Genomic DNA, 18,659 nt, shown 5'->3' on the forward strand with positions numbered 1-18,659 from the left:
TTTCAAGAAAGGGAAGCTTAATGACTGTAGAAACTATAATGGTGCCAGTCTTGTAAACACTGGCTACAAACTGTACTCAAAGATAATCACAACTACATGAAGAATATCACAGAAGCTATTATTCCTGAAGAACAAAGTAGATTTAGATCAGGTTGTTCATGCATAGACAATGCATTTTAAATTACAAACATTATAGAGAAAAACAGAGAATTTAATATGGAAACTGATCAGCCTTTATTGACCTTGAAGACTTTGGACCATGTGAGCTGTGATAGCCTATGGAAGATTATTTCTGAATGTGGATATCCTTGCCACCTAATAGACGAGGTTTCTTTACAAAACTAAATGCATTGTAATAAATACAGGTATGAATTAATTAGAAGAAATAATTATTAACCAGGGAATTAGACAAGTGTGTAGACTATCATCTATCCTTTTTAACGTTTACATTGACTTCATCCTTTGCAAATGGAAATGTGTTATGTAAACAAAGGAATTAAGATAATGAATGAGGAATGCCTCCAACGAGCAATATATCAGCTGAACAAAATTCACAAGAAGTACAACTTCAAGATTTGTAGTAATAAAATGAAAAAATGACATTCCAAGAAAAATATCTAGTCAGATCAAAATTGTTGAGGATAATTCAGTTTTAGATAAAGTGTCTCAAATCTCTTATTTAGGCTGCAATTTTTGACTCTGATATTTAAAATAAAATACACTAATTCCAAGCTCCCACATGAGATCCCGACCTAAAAGCTGAATGGAAAAAGAGATACTGGTAGACTGCAAAAAAGATGGGGATGACTTCGTTTGTGAGTTCAGAACAGGCAACAGCCTAATCCTTTAAAGGAAGTGGTGGTGGTGGTGGTGGTCGCAATACTATTTCTATCTGAGTTACATGCAACCAAATTATAATGTCTAATTCCAGATGAACAACTGCAGTTATAACTATTCTCCCCAGATTAGCTGCATGAGTCGTCATATTTCATTCCAGACAACACCTACATCTAGTCATGTATCCAAATAATAGTATCCATAACACTAAGCATGAATCATTGTAAGTGGATTTCTATTGCAATTGCCATCCAGTGCAGCACTATACACTTACAGTGGGAAGAAATAATTATAAATTCTAAGTGAAATGTACATACCTCTCCTTGCCATCTTGTAGATGATTTGCATTAACCTCTGGCTCTATGGTCAAGAGTAGAGGTTTCATTATTGCTCTGACTGAAACACTGTTTACCAGTTGGATTCTTGATATTTATTGTTTTCCAGAGTACTTCTTTGAAAACAGTATAGTGAAATACACAAGAGAAAAAACATTTATATGAAGCTCAGATTCAAAAAGAGAGGGACTGAATGACATAACATCTAAAACAACTGAACTGCTAGTAATTTGAATAATGAGTGAAGTACTGAACACCAGTTGAGTCTGAATAACAACAGAATTGCAGATGAACACTTTTTGCCTATTTATGGACTGTCTGTGTATGCCACAAAGTGCTAAAAAATACACTTTTAAACTACAATAATTTTCTAATTTAATCATAATTTCCACAAAAGTTTCCACAAAAGTATACATTTTTGAATACACTATATTACTGTCACAAAAGAATATTATTTATATTAATTTCAAATTTTGATTTGAAAGATCTTGAGTCTGCAATTTAGCTTATTTAATATTTTTTTAATGAAATGATTTTAAAGTAAACTTAATATTATTTCATTATTAAATTATCAGATGTTTCCATTGTGTGACAGTCAATTGAAATAACTTCTGTCTGTGTAAAAATATTATGTATTAACAAGTTTGTTGGCGCCATAACTTTTTGTTACATTTCTCTAAATAAAGTGTATCCATTGAAATTAAATTCATTTTCTCATACATGTAACAGATGCTTATATCTGGAATAATAAATCTTAATTCAAATTAACTTAATTAAAAATTCTTAAAATTTATCAGTTGGTCACTATGAATGCAATGAATGAATGAATGATACGATAGTAAGGTGTAGTGTTAAACAAACAGTTATCTCCAAGTTTTTCTCTCTAACTACCTTTCTCTATTTCCAAATAAATGATGAGATGTTGAGTCTTTATTGGTATATCGGTACAGACATTTTGCTCATGAGAATAGCCCAAGAGAAATGCGTCTGTTTATTACAACCGATATTGTCTGCTTATTACAACTGACATTGAATGGAATGATGAGTTTTATGTGGCCAAATGTATCACCTTTTACATATATAAGTTTCCATCATAAAGTATACTTGAGACAAGAAACTAACTACTTTGTTAATGAAATTTTCATTAATGATGTTTTACTACTCCCACATACATTTCAAACTTACACCACCATATGTTAGCTAAAGATTCTGCCAGAATCCTAGAAAATTCTGCTCCTGCATAATGAGCTAGCAAGGATGGATTCTGAAAACACTGATCATGTGAAACCCAACTCGTACATTTCTCACATGACAAGCTGAAAGCTTGATAGCCTTAGCTGTTACCTTCTGCCCATAGGTTCCTCTGTTTGGAGTTTGGGAGATGTGACCTGAGGTGTGAAAAATCACCTAAGGTTGGGGGGGGGGGGGGGGTGAGCAGTCAGAATGAGCATATTCAAAGTACTGAAAGGGTTTCCTGATGCAAGAAGATTCATGTTCTGTGAGTGCTGTCAAAGACACCAGCAATCATCTTCTTCTGAGTCTATGTCTTTCACTACAGTTAATCCATTTGTTGTTCAGAAATATATTGTCACAATTGCAGGCCCTGTGAAGTTCTGTTCTCACTCACCTAACAGCACTCTGCTTCCGGAGACCGATCAGGATTTTCAAAGTCGACAACTGCTTACAGTTTTGCTCCTCCCTGGATATCCCGTGCATATCGAGGTCAATCATACAGCGAATTCTTCATACGATATTTACGCTCGGCTGATCGATGGTCTGGCCGAGGGGGAAATCCGACATTCAGAGCATCACTGCAGTCCGTTGGGTAATGAAAGCGATTGATGCAGTGTTAGTGCCTGCACGCCCTCTTTTTCTCACATTTGACTGTGTAGTGCTTCCACCAGTGATACAGGCAGGCCACGAAGTCATCAGGATTCTGAACGTGGCATGTTGCTTACTTGTGGTAGAAATGGTCATAAGGGTGATTGCATGCCTCCTCCTCCTTGGTTTATCAGTTGTAACAGTGACTGTGCCGCCTCATCCAGTGAGTGTCCTGTGCATCTCAATGGGAGTGCTGTCCGGGAGCTCTGGGTGAAGGAAAAGGTGCCTTACCCTGTCTCTTGCAAGTTTTTAGCTACTTAAAAACCCTGCATTTTATCATCCAGTTCTTATAGCACCATTCTTGCTACACCTTGCTCCACAAAGGACACGGCCTTGCAGATTTCTGACTTGCCCCCAGTGTCCTGTGTATCTGAATGAGCAGGCCATCTAGGAGATCCAGGTGAAGGAAAAAATAAGTTACCCTGCCACTTGCAAATTGTTGACCAGTTAAAAGGCCTGCTGTTTACCATCCAGCACTTATAGTACTGTTCTTGCTACATCTCACTCCACATAGGACACAGTCGTGCAGACTTGCAGTCTCCAATTCGGTACTGGAGTTGTGAAATCGGCCAGTATCACGGAAGCGTCTTCGTCTTCTTACCTTACGGATGTACGACGAGCCACCAAATCCTACCCTCCCAGTAGCGAAATTGCCTGATACACAACCGGCAGGCCAGAAAGAACAAAAGGAGCACTCCTGCAAAGAATTTATATGCCCCTCCAGCCGACAAATGTCTAAATCTTCATCTGCAGATTGAAAAGGCTCTAATAAATCAAACAAAAGCAAACGGTCTTTCCTCTCCCAACTAGGAGAACCTCTTTGACAGTGTTGCCACGTTATAGCTTCACCCAGCTGACCTCTGTTTTGCTGGTGCACACCACCTACCATTTATCTGCAGTGGAATTCACAGGCTGACCCTTGGAGAATGCCAACATCTCTGTAGATTTCATGGAAAAGGATCCTCTGGCCTCTCTGCCCCGTAACAGTAAGTCTTCAAAGGCTGGCACTCGGCAGCTGGCAAGCTTGTTGCCCTTCCCATTTCCCATTACAACTCATCTCCAATGAAATGTTCACAGCAGTAGATCCAATAAGGAGGAATTATGGCTGCTCTTGGAATTGCAGTTTCTAGTTTTTTTCTGCCTCCAAGGAATGAAGATGCATCCTTGCAACCACTTTGACCTCTCTTGTCTCCTTCCAGTATGCTCTGACCTTCCCCTCGAGGACGACATTCTGTCTCTTGGTGGAATCGTGCTGCTCGTTCGGGATGATGTCCAGAGCCAAACCGTCTCATTGAACACCCAGCTACGAGATGTTGCAGTCCACGTTTTCCTTCATTGTTTCTCATTTTCTCTTTGCAATGTCTACATCTCTTCATCATTCGCGGTCACCAGAGCAGATTTACTACAGCTTATTGGTCAGCCCTCTCAACCCTTTTTGCTGCTCAGTGACTTTAATGCCTACCATCCCCTTTGGGGTCTTCGAAAACATGTCAGAGAGGTTCCCTCTTGGCTGACTTTCTCAGTCAGCGCAGCCTCATCTGTCTTAACACTGGCGCACCCGTGTTCCTTTCAGACTTTGTGCACACCTATTCCCATTTGGACATCTCCTTCTGCCCTGCCCTGGTTGCCCATCGTCTTGAATGATGTGTTCTCTCTGACACCTTCTGGAGCAACCATTTCCTGTGCAATATCTGTGTGCTGCCTCTTGCCCCATCTGTGTGTAAACCCAATTGGCAGCTCTCTGAGGGTGATGGAGGCTTTAATCATTCCTGGTGACCTTTGATGAACAACATTTCCCCAGTTGTGATAACCAGGTAGAGTACCTTACTCATGTTATCCTTACCACCTTACAATGTTCCATATCTTGCACCTCTTCTGTGCCGCACAATGTTTCGCTCCCCTTTGGGCTGAGGCAAGCTGTCATGAGGTCATCCTATGATGGCAAACTGTATTCCTTAAACCAATGCATGTTCAGTGTCGTCACATTCTTCGGAATAACAAACAAGCTTGCTGGGTTTCCATGATTAGTTCTTTTAATAGTTTCTCTCCCTCTTTTGTTGTGGGGCAACCTTCATTAGCTCTCTGGGACCAAGGTTAATTTCCCCACTATCACCCTGCCTTCCTTCCTCAGAATTGAGTGGAGGCGGCTCAGGTGATATCCTTCGCCTCTCAGAATCGTGCTACGATGCCGCCTTTACTATGAGGAAACTTGACCGTGCTCTCATCTCGTTCCAATCTTCTGTCCCAGGGCTGGATGAAGTTCATATTCAGATGTTTCAGCACCTCTCTTGCAGGTAAGCACTTTCACCTTTGTACATACTGTTGTGTCAGCTACTGTGGGAGTCAGCATGGACACAAACAAGGAAGGAGAGAAGTTGGAATTGCCAGTGGCAGGAATCCAGAATGATCTGTATATATCACACGCTGATCAATACAACACTTTAATTTTACAAAGAAGAGAACCATAACTTGATTCCTATGCTTCCTGCATCACCTACATACAAGAACTCTACTCTCTATTACTACTCGCAGCAGGCCAATAAACATCTTCCTATTACTCAGCACTGAGGCTCTCAAAGTCTGTGACCAAACTGGACTGACCAATTGGTGGCTGGTTAAATCAGCATTGCCAGGGGGTGCTGAACTCTCTCTTCCAGGAGGAGTGGCATTGCTCGCTCGCTGTGCGTGGGTCAGTGCCTTCTTGATGCTGTTGTGCAGCACTGCACTAGTCAGTGTGCAGTTGGTGCTTTAGGCCTGCCCACTCCCCCTCCCCCAAATGCCACACCATTGTTGTGTGAAAGAATCATGACAATGGGGGGGGGGGGGGGGGCAGAAATTAGGGTGACGTGATGAGCCAGGAGCCGCAAATGGGACTGACGTCGAGTCCCTGGCTGTGCCTCGACATCCTTCCAGTGCTCGGAGGGGGATGTCAGTCGGAAAAACCCCAAAAGTTGAGCTGCAGTGGTGGCGAAACTAATGGTTCCGTCTTTATCGGTTCTGCAGGCACTGTGAAGGAGGCACCTTGGGGCAACTGCACTGGCTGTGCCAGCCACAAGATCCTAACAGGACGTGAATCTGGTGACAGAAAATCTGCAGAAGAATCTCACAACTGATAAGCACAAATCTGGTTCTGATGGTGGTGCAGTAATTCAGCAGGACCTTGAATTAAATAAATGCAAGTGCCCACATTTTAAAGAATGAGAATTGTATCTTTCTCACTGTGCCCGGTGCAAACAGAAAATCTGAAAAGTTTAGAATCATTAGGCACAAAGCAATACTTGGGAAGCGTGTGAGGCGCCCCGTACTATGGTGGGTGCAGCAACTGCAGCAGCATGCTGTGGCACCAGGTATGTAGATGATGCGTTGGTGACAGACTGCCACGGAGCTGGGAGTGATACATTATGAGGAAGAGCAGCAGTGCTTGCTCCTATGTGTGGGAGGCACATGGTTTATTCATCTGTTGTTTGACAGTACGCACAAATCATTCGTAGCTGCTCTGTTCGACTGAGGACAAAATGGAGCAGTTATAAGGTGAGTGATACCATTGGCTGTACAAAATTGTAAAACTTCTGACTAAACAGATAATGGTGATAATGGTGAAACTTCATCATGCCATAGATAATATTGAGTGTTTCCTTCTCGATTCAGGGGTAGTTACATTGAGTTTTGGTCAGTAACTTCAAAGTAAAAGCAATTGGCCTGTCCTGTGAACCAAATCTGTGTGAGAGCACAGCTTTGATTCCGTGCAAAGAAGTGGCCACTGTCAAAATAACAGACTTAGGGGAATTGATGTGAACATAGGGTCTGTCACTCAACAAGGCATTTTTTAATTTCCAGAATGGATACTGAAAATCTTTGGTCCAAACAGAAGGAGCATTCTTCTGATGCAAATGATTCAATGAAGCCGCGATGTGGATTGTGTGTCACATTCCATGGGGCAAGGAGGTTCCCTACGGCCAACAAATGTGACTGAAGGGGATGAACAACTTGGCTATTAAGAACATGGGCGAAGTATTGAATTTCAGACTGAAAGAAGGCACATTTGTCCAGGAGACACTTCACACCTACAGCTTAAAGTACATGAAAAAGCGTATGAAGGTTACCATTTTGTTCCTCTAGTGCATGTTGTGACACCATAATATTGTCCAAGTAATTTGAATTGAATTGAGCTTTTGCAGTAAGCTTTCCTAAGTAATGTTGGAATATGGCAGGTGCAGCAGCACTACCAAAGGGTAAGGTCAAAAATTTGAACAACCCTAAATGTGTGTTGATCACAAACCCATTCTGAGACTCCTCAGCTAGCGGAATTTGCAAATAAGTATTACGTAATTCAAGTTTTGAAAAATAGCAGCCTGCACCTAGCCTATCCATCAATTCCTCAGGGTGAGGCAATGGATTAGTATCAGTTATTGTCTGTGGATTCTCAGTGGAATTAAAGTCAACACAAAGACAAAGTCTTCCAGAAGGCTTTGGCAAGATCACTAATGAACAAGCCTGTTAACTAACCTGGATAGGAGCAGTAACACCACTGTCTTGCCATTCTTTAAGTTCACTTGCAACATTATCTGTAAGTGCATGAGGGATGAAACATGCCTGAAAAAGTTTAGGTTGTCTATTGTCCTTCATTATTGTGTGCCACAAAGTTATTTGCTTTGCCAAGTCCTTCAGAAATTAAATCAGGAAATATCTCAGCTGGTTGAGTGACACCATCTTTTGGGTTGAAAGCAGAAACAGAAAGTACATTGTCCTGAATGTGAAGACCAATGAATCAAATAATCTAACCCAAAAATATTTTCACAGTCTTGTGAATGCAAAACTGTAAATTTCACTGTTCTGGTGTGAGACTTGAATGTGCAGGCAAACTACATATATCAAGCACTGGAGTGTCATGACTGTTATCTGCAACAAGTTGTGTACAAGATTTTGTCAACTGTGGCAAGCCCAACTGTTCTTAAATGGCACTATTAAGCAATGTAACGGAAGCACCAGTGTCTAGCTGAAGTTGCATAGAACATCTGGAAATGACTAAATTCAAAAATATTTTGTCTGACTGTCATTGTACAGCACTCAGGCAGAGTGAAGAAGGCACAGCCTTAATCTAGTCATTACTAGTAACAGTAACTGGTTTAGAAAAAAACTAACATTCACTGAAGAAGAAGGTGCTCCGTACTTACGAGAATGAATGTGGGTAGAGTTCTTTTTCTGTTCCGAGCACTCAGACTGTGCATGATCTGGTTTCCCACAAGCAAAGCAAGTTTTGTTCCACAAAGAGCAATTTTGTTTTGTCATGTGTGCACAAGCAGCAGGGACATGATTTCATGGTAGATACAAATGTTGACAATTGTTTACTTTGTTCACAGTGTGGTGGCCTGTTTGCAGGTATTGGTCTGTTGCAGAGCCATACCTGTTTGTCACTTTGTGTTACACTACAGACAGGAGCTATCTCAAATTTATCCACAGCACTATCACACGAGTGCAGATGTTTGATAATTTGTAACTCTTGGTTCAAAGTAGGATCAGGATGGATGAGAATTTGTTCACAAAATCTGCTGTCTGGTACATTGTACATAACTGCATAATGAATCATTGCGTCACTATAGTACCGTTCACAGCTACACTGAAAACGACGCTGTTGTGTCAACCTAGGAAGTTCAGTGGCCCAGTGACGGTATGTCTGTTCTGGCTTCTTTCACAGTTGAAAGAACTTGTAATGAGTTGCAGCAACCTATACCTGTCTTTACTTATTGGTGTTCTAAGGTTATGACATGAATGCTTATGACCTCAGTTGTTTTTGCATCGTAAGGAAAAAAAAGGAGATTTAAAATGGATAAGGATGTTGGGGCTTAACTTGAAATGATTGTTTGGAATCATGAAATTTCATCACAAATTTCCCAAATAGTTGGAAGAAAGCACAGATCATGCTTGTTTACAAAAAGGGTAGTAGAAGAGGTCCACAAAACTACCACCAAATATTCCTGACATCTATTTGTTGTAGAAACTTCAAACATATTCTGAGGTCAAACATAAGACCATATATCGAACAGAATGACCTCCTCCATGCTAACTGCCATGGATTCTGGAAACATCGATCATGTGAAACCCAAATCACACTTTTTTCGCGTGACATACTGAAAGGTTTGGGTCAATGCAGTCAGGTAGATGTAGTATTTCTTGATTTATGAAATGCATTCAACTCAAGAACCATATCTATGTTTATTGTCAAAAGTAAGATCATATGGGGTAACTTGTGAAATTTGTGACTTGACTGATTGGTTGAGGCGATGCTGCATTTATCTTAGATGAAAGTCATTGTTGGATATAGAAGAAACTTTGGGTGTGCCCCACGGAAGTGTGTAGGGATGCTTGCTGTTCACATTGTACACACATAAAAAAAGTTTTGCATTACCTCGGTTCTGAGGGTTCTGGCACCTGTACAGAAAAATAGAATAAAGATCAACATAAACATCATTTCTGCCCTTTTCATTGCTCATGAAAACCACGCATTGCATGTTGCACCACCATACAGCGAGATCTTCGTAAGTGGTGGTACCCAGTAGCATGTCCTCTTGCATTAATGCATGTCTGCATTCGTCGTGGCATACTATCCACAAGTTGATCAAGGCATTGTTGGTCCAGATTGTCCCACTCCTCAATGGTGGTTCAGTGTATATCCCTAAGAGTGGATGGTGAGTCACGTTGTCCATAAACAGCCATTTTCAATCTATACCAGGCACGTTCGATAGGGTTCATGTCCGGAGAACATTCTGGCCACTCTAGTCGAGCAATGCCGTTATCCTGAAGGAAGTCAGTCACAAGATGTGCACAATGGGGTCCCAAATTGTCATCCATGAAGACATATGCCTCGCCAATATGCTGCTGATATGGTTGCACTGTCGGTCGGAGGATGACATTCACGTATCATACAGCTGTTATGGCATCCATAACCACCAGAGGCGTACATTGGCCCTACATAATGCCACTGCAAAACAGCAGGGAACCTCCATCTTGCTGCACTCGCTGGACAGTGTGTCTAATGCGTTCAGCCTGACCGAGTTGCCTCCAAACACACCTCCGATGACTGTCTGCTTGAAGGCATATGTGACGCACATCTATGAAGAGAACGTGATGTCAATCCTGAGCGATCGATTCAACATGTTGTTAGGCCCATCTGTACTGAGCTGCATGGTATTGTGATTACAAAGATGGACCTCACCATGGATGTTGGGAGTGAGGTTGCACTTCATGCAACCTTATTGTGCACAGTTTGAGTTCTGTGGCTGCTCGAAAAGCCTTATTCATCATGGTGGTGTTGCTCTTAGGGTTCCTCTGAGTCATAATCCATAGGTAGCGGTCATCCACTGCAGTAGTAGCGCTTGGGTGGCCTGAGTGGGGCAGGTCATCGACAGTTCCTATCTCTCTCTATCTCCTCCATGTTCGAACAACATCAATTTGGGTCGCTCAGAGATGCCTGGACACTTTCCTTGTTGAGATCCTTTCCTGGCACAAAGTAACAATGTGGACATGATCGTACCACGATATTGGCCGTCTAGGCATGGTTGAACTACAGACAGCACGAGCCATGTACCTCCTTCCTGGTGGAATGACTGGAACTGATCAGCTGTCGAACCCCCTCCATCTAATATGTACTGTTCGTGCATGATTGTTTACATCTTTGGGTGGGTTTAGTGACATTTCTGAACAGTTAAAGGGACTGTGTCTGTGATACAATATCCACAGTCAACGTCTATCTTCAGGAGTTCTGAGAAGCGAGGTGACGCAAGACTTTTTGGTGTGTGTATTAATGACCTTGTAGGCAATATTAATAACAAAATCAGGCTTTCTGCAGATGGCACAGTTATCTACGGTGACATACTGTTTGAAACGAGCTGCATAAGTATTCAGTCTGATCTTGATAAGATTTCAAAGTTGTGCACAGATTGGCAGCTTGCTTTGAATGTTCAGAAATGGAAAATTGTGCACTTTCCAAAATGAAAAAACTTGGTATCCTGTGTATCAATAAGATACTGTAGGAATAGGCCAACTCCTACAAATACCTGGGTATAAAACTTTGAAGGAATGTGAAATGGAACTATTAATAAGGCTCAGTTGTGGGTAAAGCAGGTGGTAGACTTCATTGGTAGAATGCTGGGGAAATGCAATCTGTCTATAAATGACGTTGTTTATAAATCACTCATGTGACCCATTCTAGAATATTGCCCAAGTGTGTGCAACTCATATGAAATAGTACTAACAGGAGATATTGAATGTATACAGAGGAAAGCAGCAGGAATGGTCAAAGGTTTGATTGACACGTGGGAGAGCTTTGCAGAGATGCTGAAGAAACTAAACTGGTTGACTCTTGAAGATAGCCTACTTACAGGATTTCAAGAGCCATCTTTAAACGATTATTCTAGGGATACACAACCTACAGTTTACATAGGGATCATAATTATGGCACACACAGAACCATTTAAACAGTCATTCTTCTCACACTCAGTGATTGAAACCACAATAGCTGGTATAGTGGGATGTACCCTGTGCCACGTATGTTGCAATGGTTTGTGGGATGTAGGTGTAAATGTAGAACAGTGAAGAATACTCAGAACATGGCTGATGTCAGTGTAACATCATACATATACACATTATTGGTGGTTAGGCAGATGAATAGACTTGCAATTCTGTGTGACAGGTAGGACAGCCAACAGATTCTGCAAGCGTTTTTCATATTAAGAGTTGTTACCAGGCTTAGTGTATCTATTAGCATGAACAGTATCAGATGTTGAGTGATCACTGTGAAGGACATGGAAGTGCTGTATACTTATCAGCACTTGACAGAGTTGTAACGGGACCTCTTTGTGGGTCTACATTTGATCACGTGCTCAAAATGTGTGGAATATCTAAATTTGTGAGCCAGTGTTGGGCCTCATGGGAAGTTGAGGCAAGGCATACTCATTGTCAGGGTTCCATCTGACCATAGCAAGGGATGATTCCCATATTGTGCTTGGAGTACGTCTGAACCCCTTCACATCTGTGCCTGCTATATGAGACCAAGTAATGGACATCCTGCAACCTTCTGTGTGGTCCTGCACTATTGGCCAGTGACAAATAGCAGCCAATATGAGGGAACTACTGTCCCATATGCAGGCTACCATTAACAGCATAACACACACAGCTCGTCTCTGGAATTCCGTCATGACCAGGAAGTGTGGATTGCTGGTAAATGGTCTTGCAGAGTGTTCAGCGGTGATTTGTGGTTCTGTGCTACCCGAGCTGAACATCATGAAGAGTGAAGAGCATGTGGTGACCTGTGAAGATGTCCCACTCTTCTGTTGTGTGTGTGTGTGTGTGTGTGTGTGTGTGTGTGTGTGTGTGTGTGTGTGTGTGTGTGTATGGGAGGGGGGGGGGGGGGGGGGGGAGGGCTAGCTTACAATGATAAAGAAAACTGCCAGATATTAGAGAATTACTTTACAGCTCTTCTGAATTGTGAACCTCCAGACTCCACATTTCCCTTTACTGGCTACATAGAAGTACATCCAAATTCATCACCACCCATGCAAGAGGAAATCAAGCTAATTATTCACTTTCTTAAAAACAACAAGGCACCAGGGGAAGATTCTACAACTTCTGAGCTTTGAAAGTATGAAGGGATAAAGCAGAAGATAAGCTAACGGAAATTATCAGCCAGATTTGGGAAACTGAAAGACTCCCACATGGCTGGAATTCCACTCTAATTCTTCCTCTTCATAAGAAAGGCGACAGAACGGATGTAAGAAACTATTGTGGTATCTCTCTCATATCAACAACCTATAAGATTCTATCAAAAGCTGTGCAAACTAGGACAGAGGACAGAAAACAGCTAGACCCACAGCTGGGAGAGTATCAAGGAGGTTTCAGGAAGGGGCGATCATGTGTCGAACACCTAATGAACCTCAAATCCAAACCATGATCAGAATTCTAGAACAACTTGGCCTAGACAAGAAGACCAAAGCAATAATCCAGCAAACATTATCCAACACAACCTCAAAAGTGATATTTAGAGGAGAAACATCAGAAGCTTTTGAAATAAAGACCAGAGTGAGGCAAGGAAATGGGCTCTCACCTATGCTCTTCAACTGTGCCCTCTAGGAGGTGATCCGTGAGTGGCGCAAAGAACTGGAAAACCAAGGAATTAAAAATGGTGTCAGGCAGGGTTACAAGAAACAAAATCTTGAACTCAACTGTCTTGCTTTTGCAGATGATCCTGCAATTTTCTTCAGATTTCATAGAAACAGCTGAGAGACAGATTAATGAGCTTAACATACAAGCACAGAAGACTGACCTCCAAATTTCATTTGACAAAACCGAGTTTCTAATGAACATAAATTCACCACCAAGGGAGCTTGTAGTGGGTCAAGGCAAAATTAATTCAGTTGAAAAGTTTAAATATCTCAGAGAATGGGTAACAGCCACCTTATCAGAGAAAGAAGCCTTCATATCATGCATGAACAAAATGGAAATGGCATTCCATTTAACCAAAAACATCCACAACAAAAGATCGGTATTATTCAATGCAAGGTTAGGGCATTGCTGCAGTGTTATCCATCCAGACATCTTGTACGCTTCTGAATGCCTAGTAATGAACAGAAAAGGCCTAATTGAAAAACTGGAGGCCAAGGAAAGGAAGATTTTGAGAAAGATCTTAGGTCACATCAAGGAGAAAGGGGAATATAGAAGACGTTATAACCATGAACTGTATAGAGAAGGTAATTGATTCCATCCGGAAAAGGAGGATTATGTTTTATTGACATATGATCCATATGAGTCCTGGAACAATCACCAGTCATAAGATCACCTACTTTCAGGAGAAGGAAACAAAATGGGTCTGGTTCACAGAGGTGGAGAAGGACCTTAAAGAAGTGGGGATCATGACATATTGGAGCATGTCCCACTCCAGGGGAAACTTATGGCATGACAGGGTTTCAAAAAAAGCCAAAACCAAAAACAGGAAAGGCTGGGACCTAGGAGAGGAAGGATCAACTCCGAGAATGAATGTGAGAGCACTGGGCAAAAATCAGAACACGTAAAGCAAAACAGTTGAAATAATGTGGTCCAAAGATGGCCTATACAAAATGAATGAATGAATGAATGAATGAATAATTAATAATAATACAACACCCAGTCCTTGAGCAGAGAAAATCTCTGATCCAGCCAATAATCAAACCCTGGCCCTTTTGCATGGCGTTCTGTCGTGCTGACTATTCAGCTATTGAGGCGGACAGTGAAGATGCAGTGAAATGAGCTGATATAACTGTAAACGAGTGAGATGTGGTAAATCTGCAGTCTAATGAATATGTTGTGTCAATTGAATTATTTTACTAGATTGGGTCACAAACCAGGATTTCCTCCTTCTCGAGGGCAGTCATCTCAAACAGTGTGATATGAGGGCGAGTCAAATGAAAACCTTAAAGTTGTAATAAGAAATCGAAATTTCGTGCTGTTTTCCTGTAAGTTGGTAAGCATGCTACAAACAGCGTGCAGAATGGCCTGTAGGTGGCAGCATAGTGCAGATGCATGCATACCGTCGCAGTATGAGTATAAAGATGGCCACCCCACTTGCAACTTGCATCAAGGAAGAACAGCGTTCTGTTATTCGGTTTTTGTGTAGTGAAGGCGTGAAACCTATTGAAATTCATCAACGAATGAAGATTCAGTTCGGTGATGCATGTTTGCCACAGCAGCAAGTCTATAAATGGAGTAGGAAGTTCGCAAATGGTGTGACTTCAGTGGAAGATGCTCCTCGTCCAGGTCAGGCACAGCTAGTTGTGACTTCACAGAACATTGCAGCAGTTGAAGCCATAGTGAAGGAAAACTGCCAAGTGACACTTGCTTTGCAGCATGTTTACAGATTAGTCGCGGGTCAGCACACCACATTGTGCATGATGTGCTCCAGTTTCACAATGTGTCTGCAAGATGGGTGCCACAGCAGCCGACTTTTGAAATGAGAGGACGATGTGTCAATGCTTGTGAAAAACTTCTTTGGCACTTTGAATGAGAAGGAGATTGCTTCCTTGCAAGAATCTTTATTGGGGACGAAACCTGGGTTCACTTCCACCAACCGGAAATGAAGAGAGTGAGCAAGGAACGGCACCATTCCTCATCACCAAAACCAAAGAAGTTTCGAACAGAACCATCAGCAGGGAAGGTTATGCTGACACTCTTTTGGGGCGAAAAAGACGTCATTTTGGAGCATTACATGCCTAGAGGGACCAATATCACAAGTGCATCATACACAGATCTCCTAAAAATTCATCTGCAGCCTGAAATCAAATCGAGGCTGTTAGCAGGTGTCCTTTTGCAACATGACAATGCAAGGCCCCACACTGCCCGTACAACAGTTGCAACAATCACAGACCTGCATTTTGAGTGTCTTCCTCATTCACCATACTCACCAGACCTTGCCCCAAGTCATTTCCATATGTTTAGATCACTCAAATGCAATGGGAGGAAAGAAGTTCCATTTTGATGAAGAGGTACACTATGCGGTGCACGAGTGGTTGTGCGGACTACCAAAAGAATTTTTTCCTAAAGGAATTTATACACTTTGTAAGTGCTGGAGGATTTGCATTGAGTGTGAGGGAGATTATGTGGAAACGTGATACAGCTTTGTACCACTTCTGCACAATAAATAATATGTAAAAAAATATTTAAGCTTTTCATTTGACTCACCCTCATATCTTGGCACCTTCCCATGCCTACCTCAAACTTAAAATGTCACAGATGTTTCCACATATCATTTCCATATACTATAACCAGAGGATAAGCATTTCCAGGTTAAAAGTTTCTTACTGGCTCTCACTGATGTAATTGTATGTCACTGGACCTTAACTGATTTCAGCTCTATTGATCCATACACTTCATTTCAGTGCATTCAATTTTTCGTATACATGGTGTCTGTCCTATGAGCATTTTCTCTAGTATTTTGGCAGATATTAGCAGATCTTTATTTGCAATGTTGTGCTGGAGTCAGGCCAAACAAATACTGCTCACCACATCTTCCATCCGATGCCCAGAGTCAATGGAAAGTTTCGGTTTGTTTCCCATTACGACCACAATGATTTTTAAAGTGGTGTTTTACATCCCTTTCAGTAGAGTGGTCCCATATTAATCTAGTGCTTTAGCTATATTTGTTTTATCCATAAGTAGTAAAAGATACAGTAAAACACACAGTATAGCCAGCACTCCAACAGTGACTCAGCAGCCCTGCTACATGGTAGCAGTCGGTGCAATTAGGGGCTATGCTGTCGTTGATGGAGCACTAGTTATTCGTCGTGCTTTGCTGTCTCTTTTAATACTTGTCGATAAAACATATATTGCACTAGTTTAATTTGAGATCACTCTATCGGGTGGACACAAGACATTCCACCTTTAAAGTTCGTTTTGTTGCTAAAGAGAAACAAACTGATGCTTTCTGTTGACAATAGGTGTCAGGTAAAAGATGTGATGAGCAGTATTTGTTTGGGCTGACTCCAGATACACACTGCAAAAATAAAATTGCAAATATTTACCAAACCATGAGAGGAAATGCATCTGACAACTCTTAGGAGGGACACCTGGTATATCTCTTGTGGGTGAGTAAACTATAGTCCTTCACTGACCGCAGTGGTTCTAGTCTCACATAATATGCAGAGACCATTTCCAGTAGTGTCTGGAAATCATAAAAGGAAACATCAGTGATACAAAAAATTGATTTAACTCTGGATGTATGCACAGATAGCCTCACAGTTAAAAATGAATGTTTACGATAAGCAGGAAATGTCCAGATTTGAGCCTTTACTTGGCACCAGTTTTCAGTTGTCACAGTGTATTCATTACTCAAATATCTCCCTTCATCTAGTTGAGTATTTAGGATTTGTGTTTCTCATTTTTTCCTGCCTACCGTCTTTACCTGTTGTACTTTATTGTCTATGCAAATAACATTTAAAAAAAATATGTTTATCATTTAATTTGTTTGTACCATGTTTCCATGCAATTCACACTTGTAAAATTGCCATTTGTTTCACATTTAGTGGATCCTCTCCACCCTTACTACCTAAAGTATGTGAGTTCCCTTCATAATTCTTCCACTTGTTTTGCAGTATGTAGTTTATTTTATGTCTTGCATATCTTAGTGACTTTTTCTCCTCATCATCTGGTGCATTCAACATTCAAGTCCTAAATAAAGATGTTAACTCTGAAGCATTAAAGATTGTCGAAAATTAATAAAGTTGTAGATTTCTGACCATCCTTCCTGCAAGTTTTATTACATTACGAGTTAAAAACGGCATGTCCATTTTTTCAGGGTGATGGAGGCAGTCCTCTTGTTTGTCCGCGACCTAATGACCCGGCCACATATGAGCAGGCTGGAATTGTGGCTTGGGGTATAGGGTGTGGTGAGGATGGTACACCTGGAATTTATGCAAATGTTGCTGGATTAAGAAACTGGATCGATGAACAGATGGTTTACAATGGTCTTGATGTTAATGCATATGTACCTTGAAATTAAATAATATTTTGCGCTGTAATGAACCTTACTTTATATTTATTCATTATTATTGGCAACGTTTATATCAGTTTGTCTCTTTATCTAAATAATTAAGAACAGGTACAAAATACAAAGTAAAAAAGTGTATGAAAGTCATTATATTTTAGGACTGTTACGCACAACAGAAATCACTTTAAGTGTACTAGGTGTTATCATTTTTTATTTTTAGGGAAATGTGATTGTATGTAACCTTTTTTATAATGAAGATATTTGATTGATAACCGGCAGGAAAAATTGTTAGGTATACAACTCTGGAAACCTATATTTCAGTGTTTCCAGCTGTAAATATCTACCAAAATATTTTAACATTGTCTGTACGTTGACTTATTTTATCGTATTGTTTTTTTTCTGAAAATTAGATAAATGATTAAACCACAGCAATGAATAAATGTTGATGTTCACCTGAGTTAGAAGAGCAATTTAGATAACCTGTTATTTATATGAGTGTTGTGAGTTGGCTCACATCTCTGCTCACTAATAAATTGATGAAGCTGTTATTGAATACCTGATGTAATTGCTCTAAATTTGTGATGGTAGCAGTTCAATTAAAGATGAAGACCAATGGAACTTTGAAATGTAATTACATATCGTGATCATGCCATATAATTAAAGTTCTCATACTTCTTTTCCAATTGACTGCAGACTTAGGTTGTTCAATAAGCAAAAAATAGACATGGAGAGTTTTGTAACAAAGTTACACGAGTGGCGGATCAGTGTCATGTCGATATGTTGCTCCTCTCCCACAAAAGGTTGAAAAATGAAATTGATAAGACATTTGTAGTTAGCATAAATATATGAACTGATATGGCAAGAAAGTATTTGAATACATTTTGATTGAAATTTAGTTTAATATATTATGAACCATACAGAGCTACAGAAGAGATGAAAGAGAGAAGGCAAAAGAAAAAAGCAAACAGCTAGGCATCTTATTGCTGCCCTAAAAAAATGAATTCCACACCTTTGTTTATTCATACAGATAACACAAATATTAACACATTGACTCTTTGGTCACAAAAATTATATACAAAAAATAATTTTTTAGAAAG

The 18,659-nt window shown here is 40.7% G+C and overlaps 1 protein-coding gene across 8 annotated transcripts in view; it reads left to right on the top strand.

The window, feature by feature from the left end:
* Positions 1-18,180, top strand: part of LOC126279126 (phenoloxidase-activating factor 2) — a 238,063-nt gene extending 219,883 nt beyond the window's left edge. For all 8 annotated transcript variants that reach the window (XM_049979612.1, XM_049979615.1, XM_049979616.1 and 5 more), the window contains one exon: positions 17,371-18,180. In XM_049979612.1, coding sequence (XP_049835569.1) covers positions 17,371-17,568 — 198 coding nt within the window. In that variant the 3' untranslated portion in view covers positions 17,569-18,180. The remainder of the gene's footprint in view (positions 1-17,370) is intronic.
* The last annotated feature ends 479 nt before the right edge of the window (positions 18,181-18,659 follow it).

Source organism: Schistocerca gregaria, chromosome 6, assembly GCF_023897955.1.
Source record: "Schistocerca gregaria isolate iqSchGreg1 chromosome 6, iqSchGreg1.2, whole genome shotgun sequence".
Taxonomy (NCBI): domain Eukaryota; kingdom Metazoa; phylum Arthropoda; class Insecta; order Orthoptera; family Acrididae; genus Schistocerca; species Schistocerca gregaria.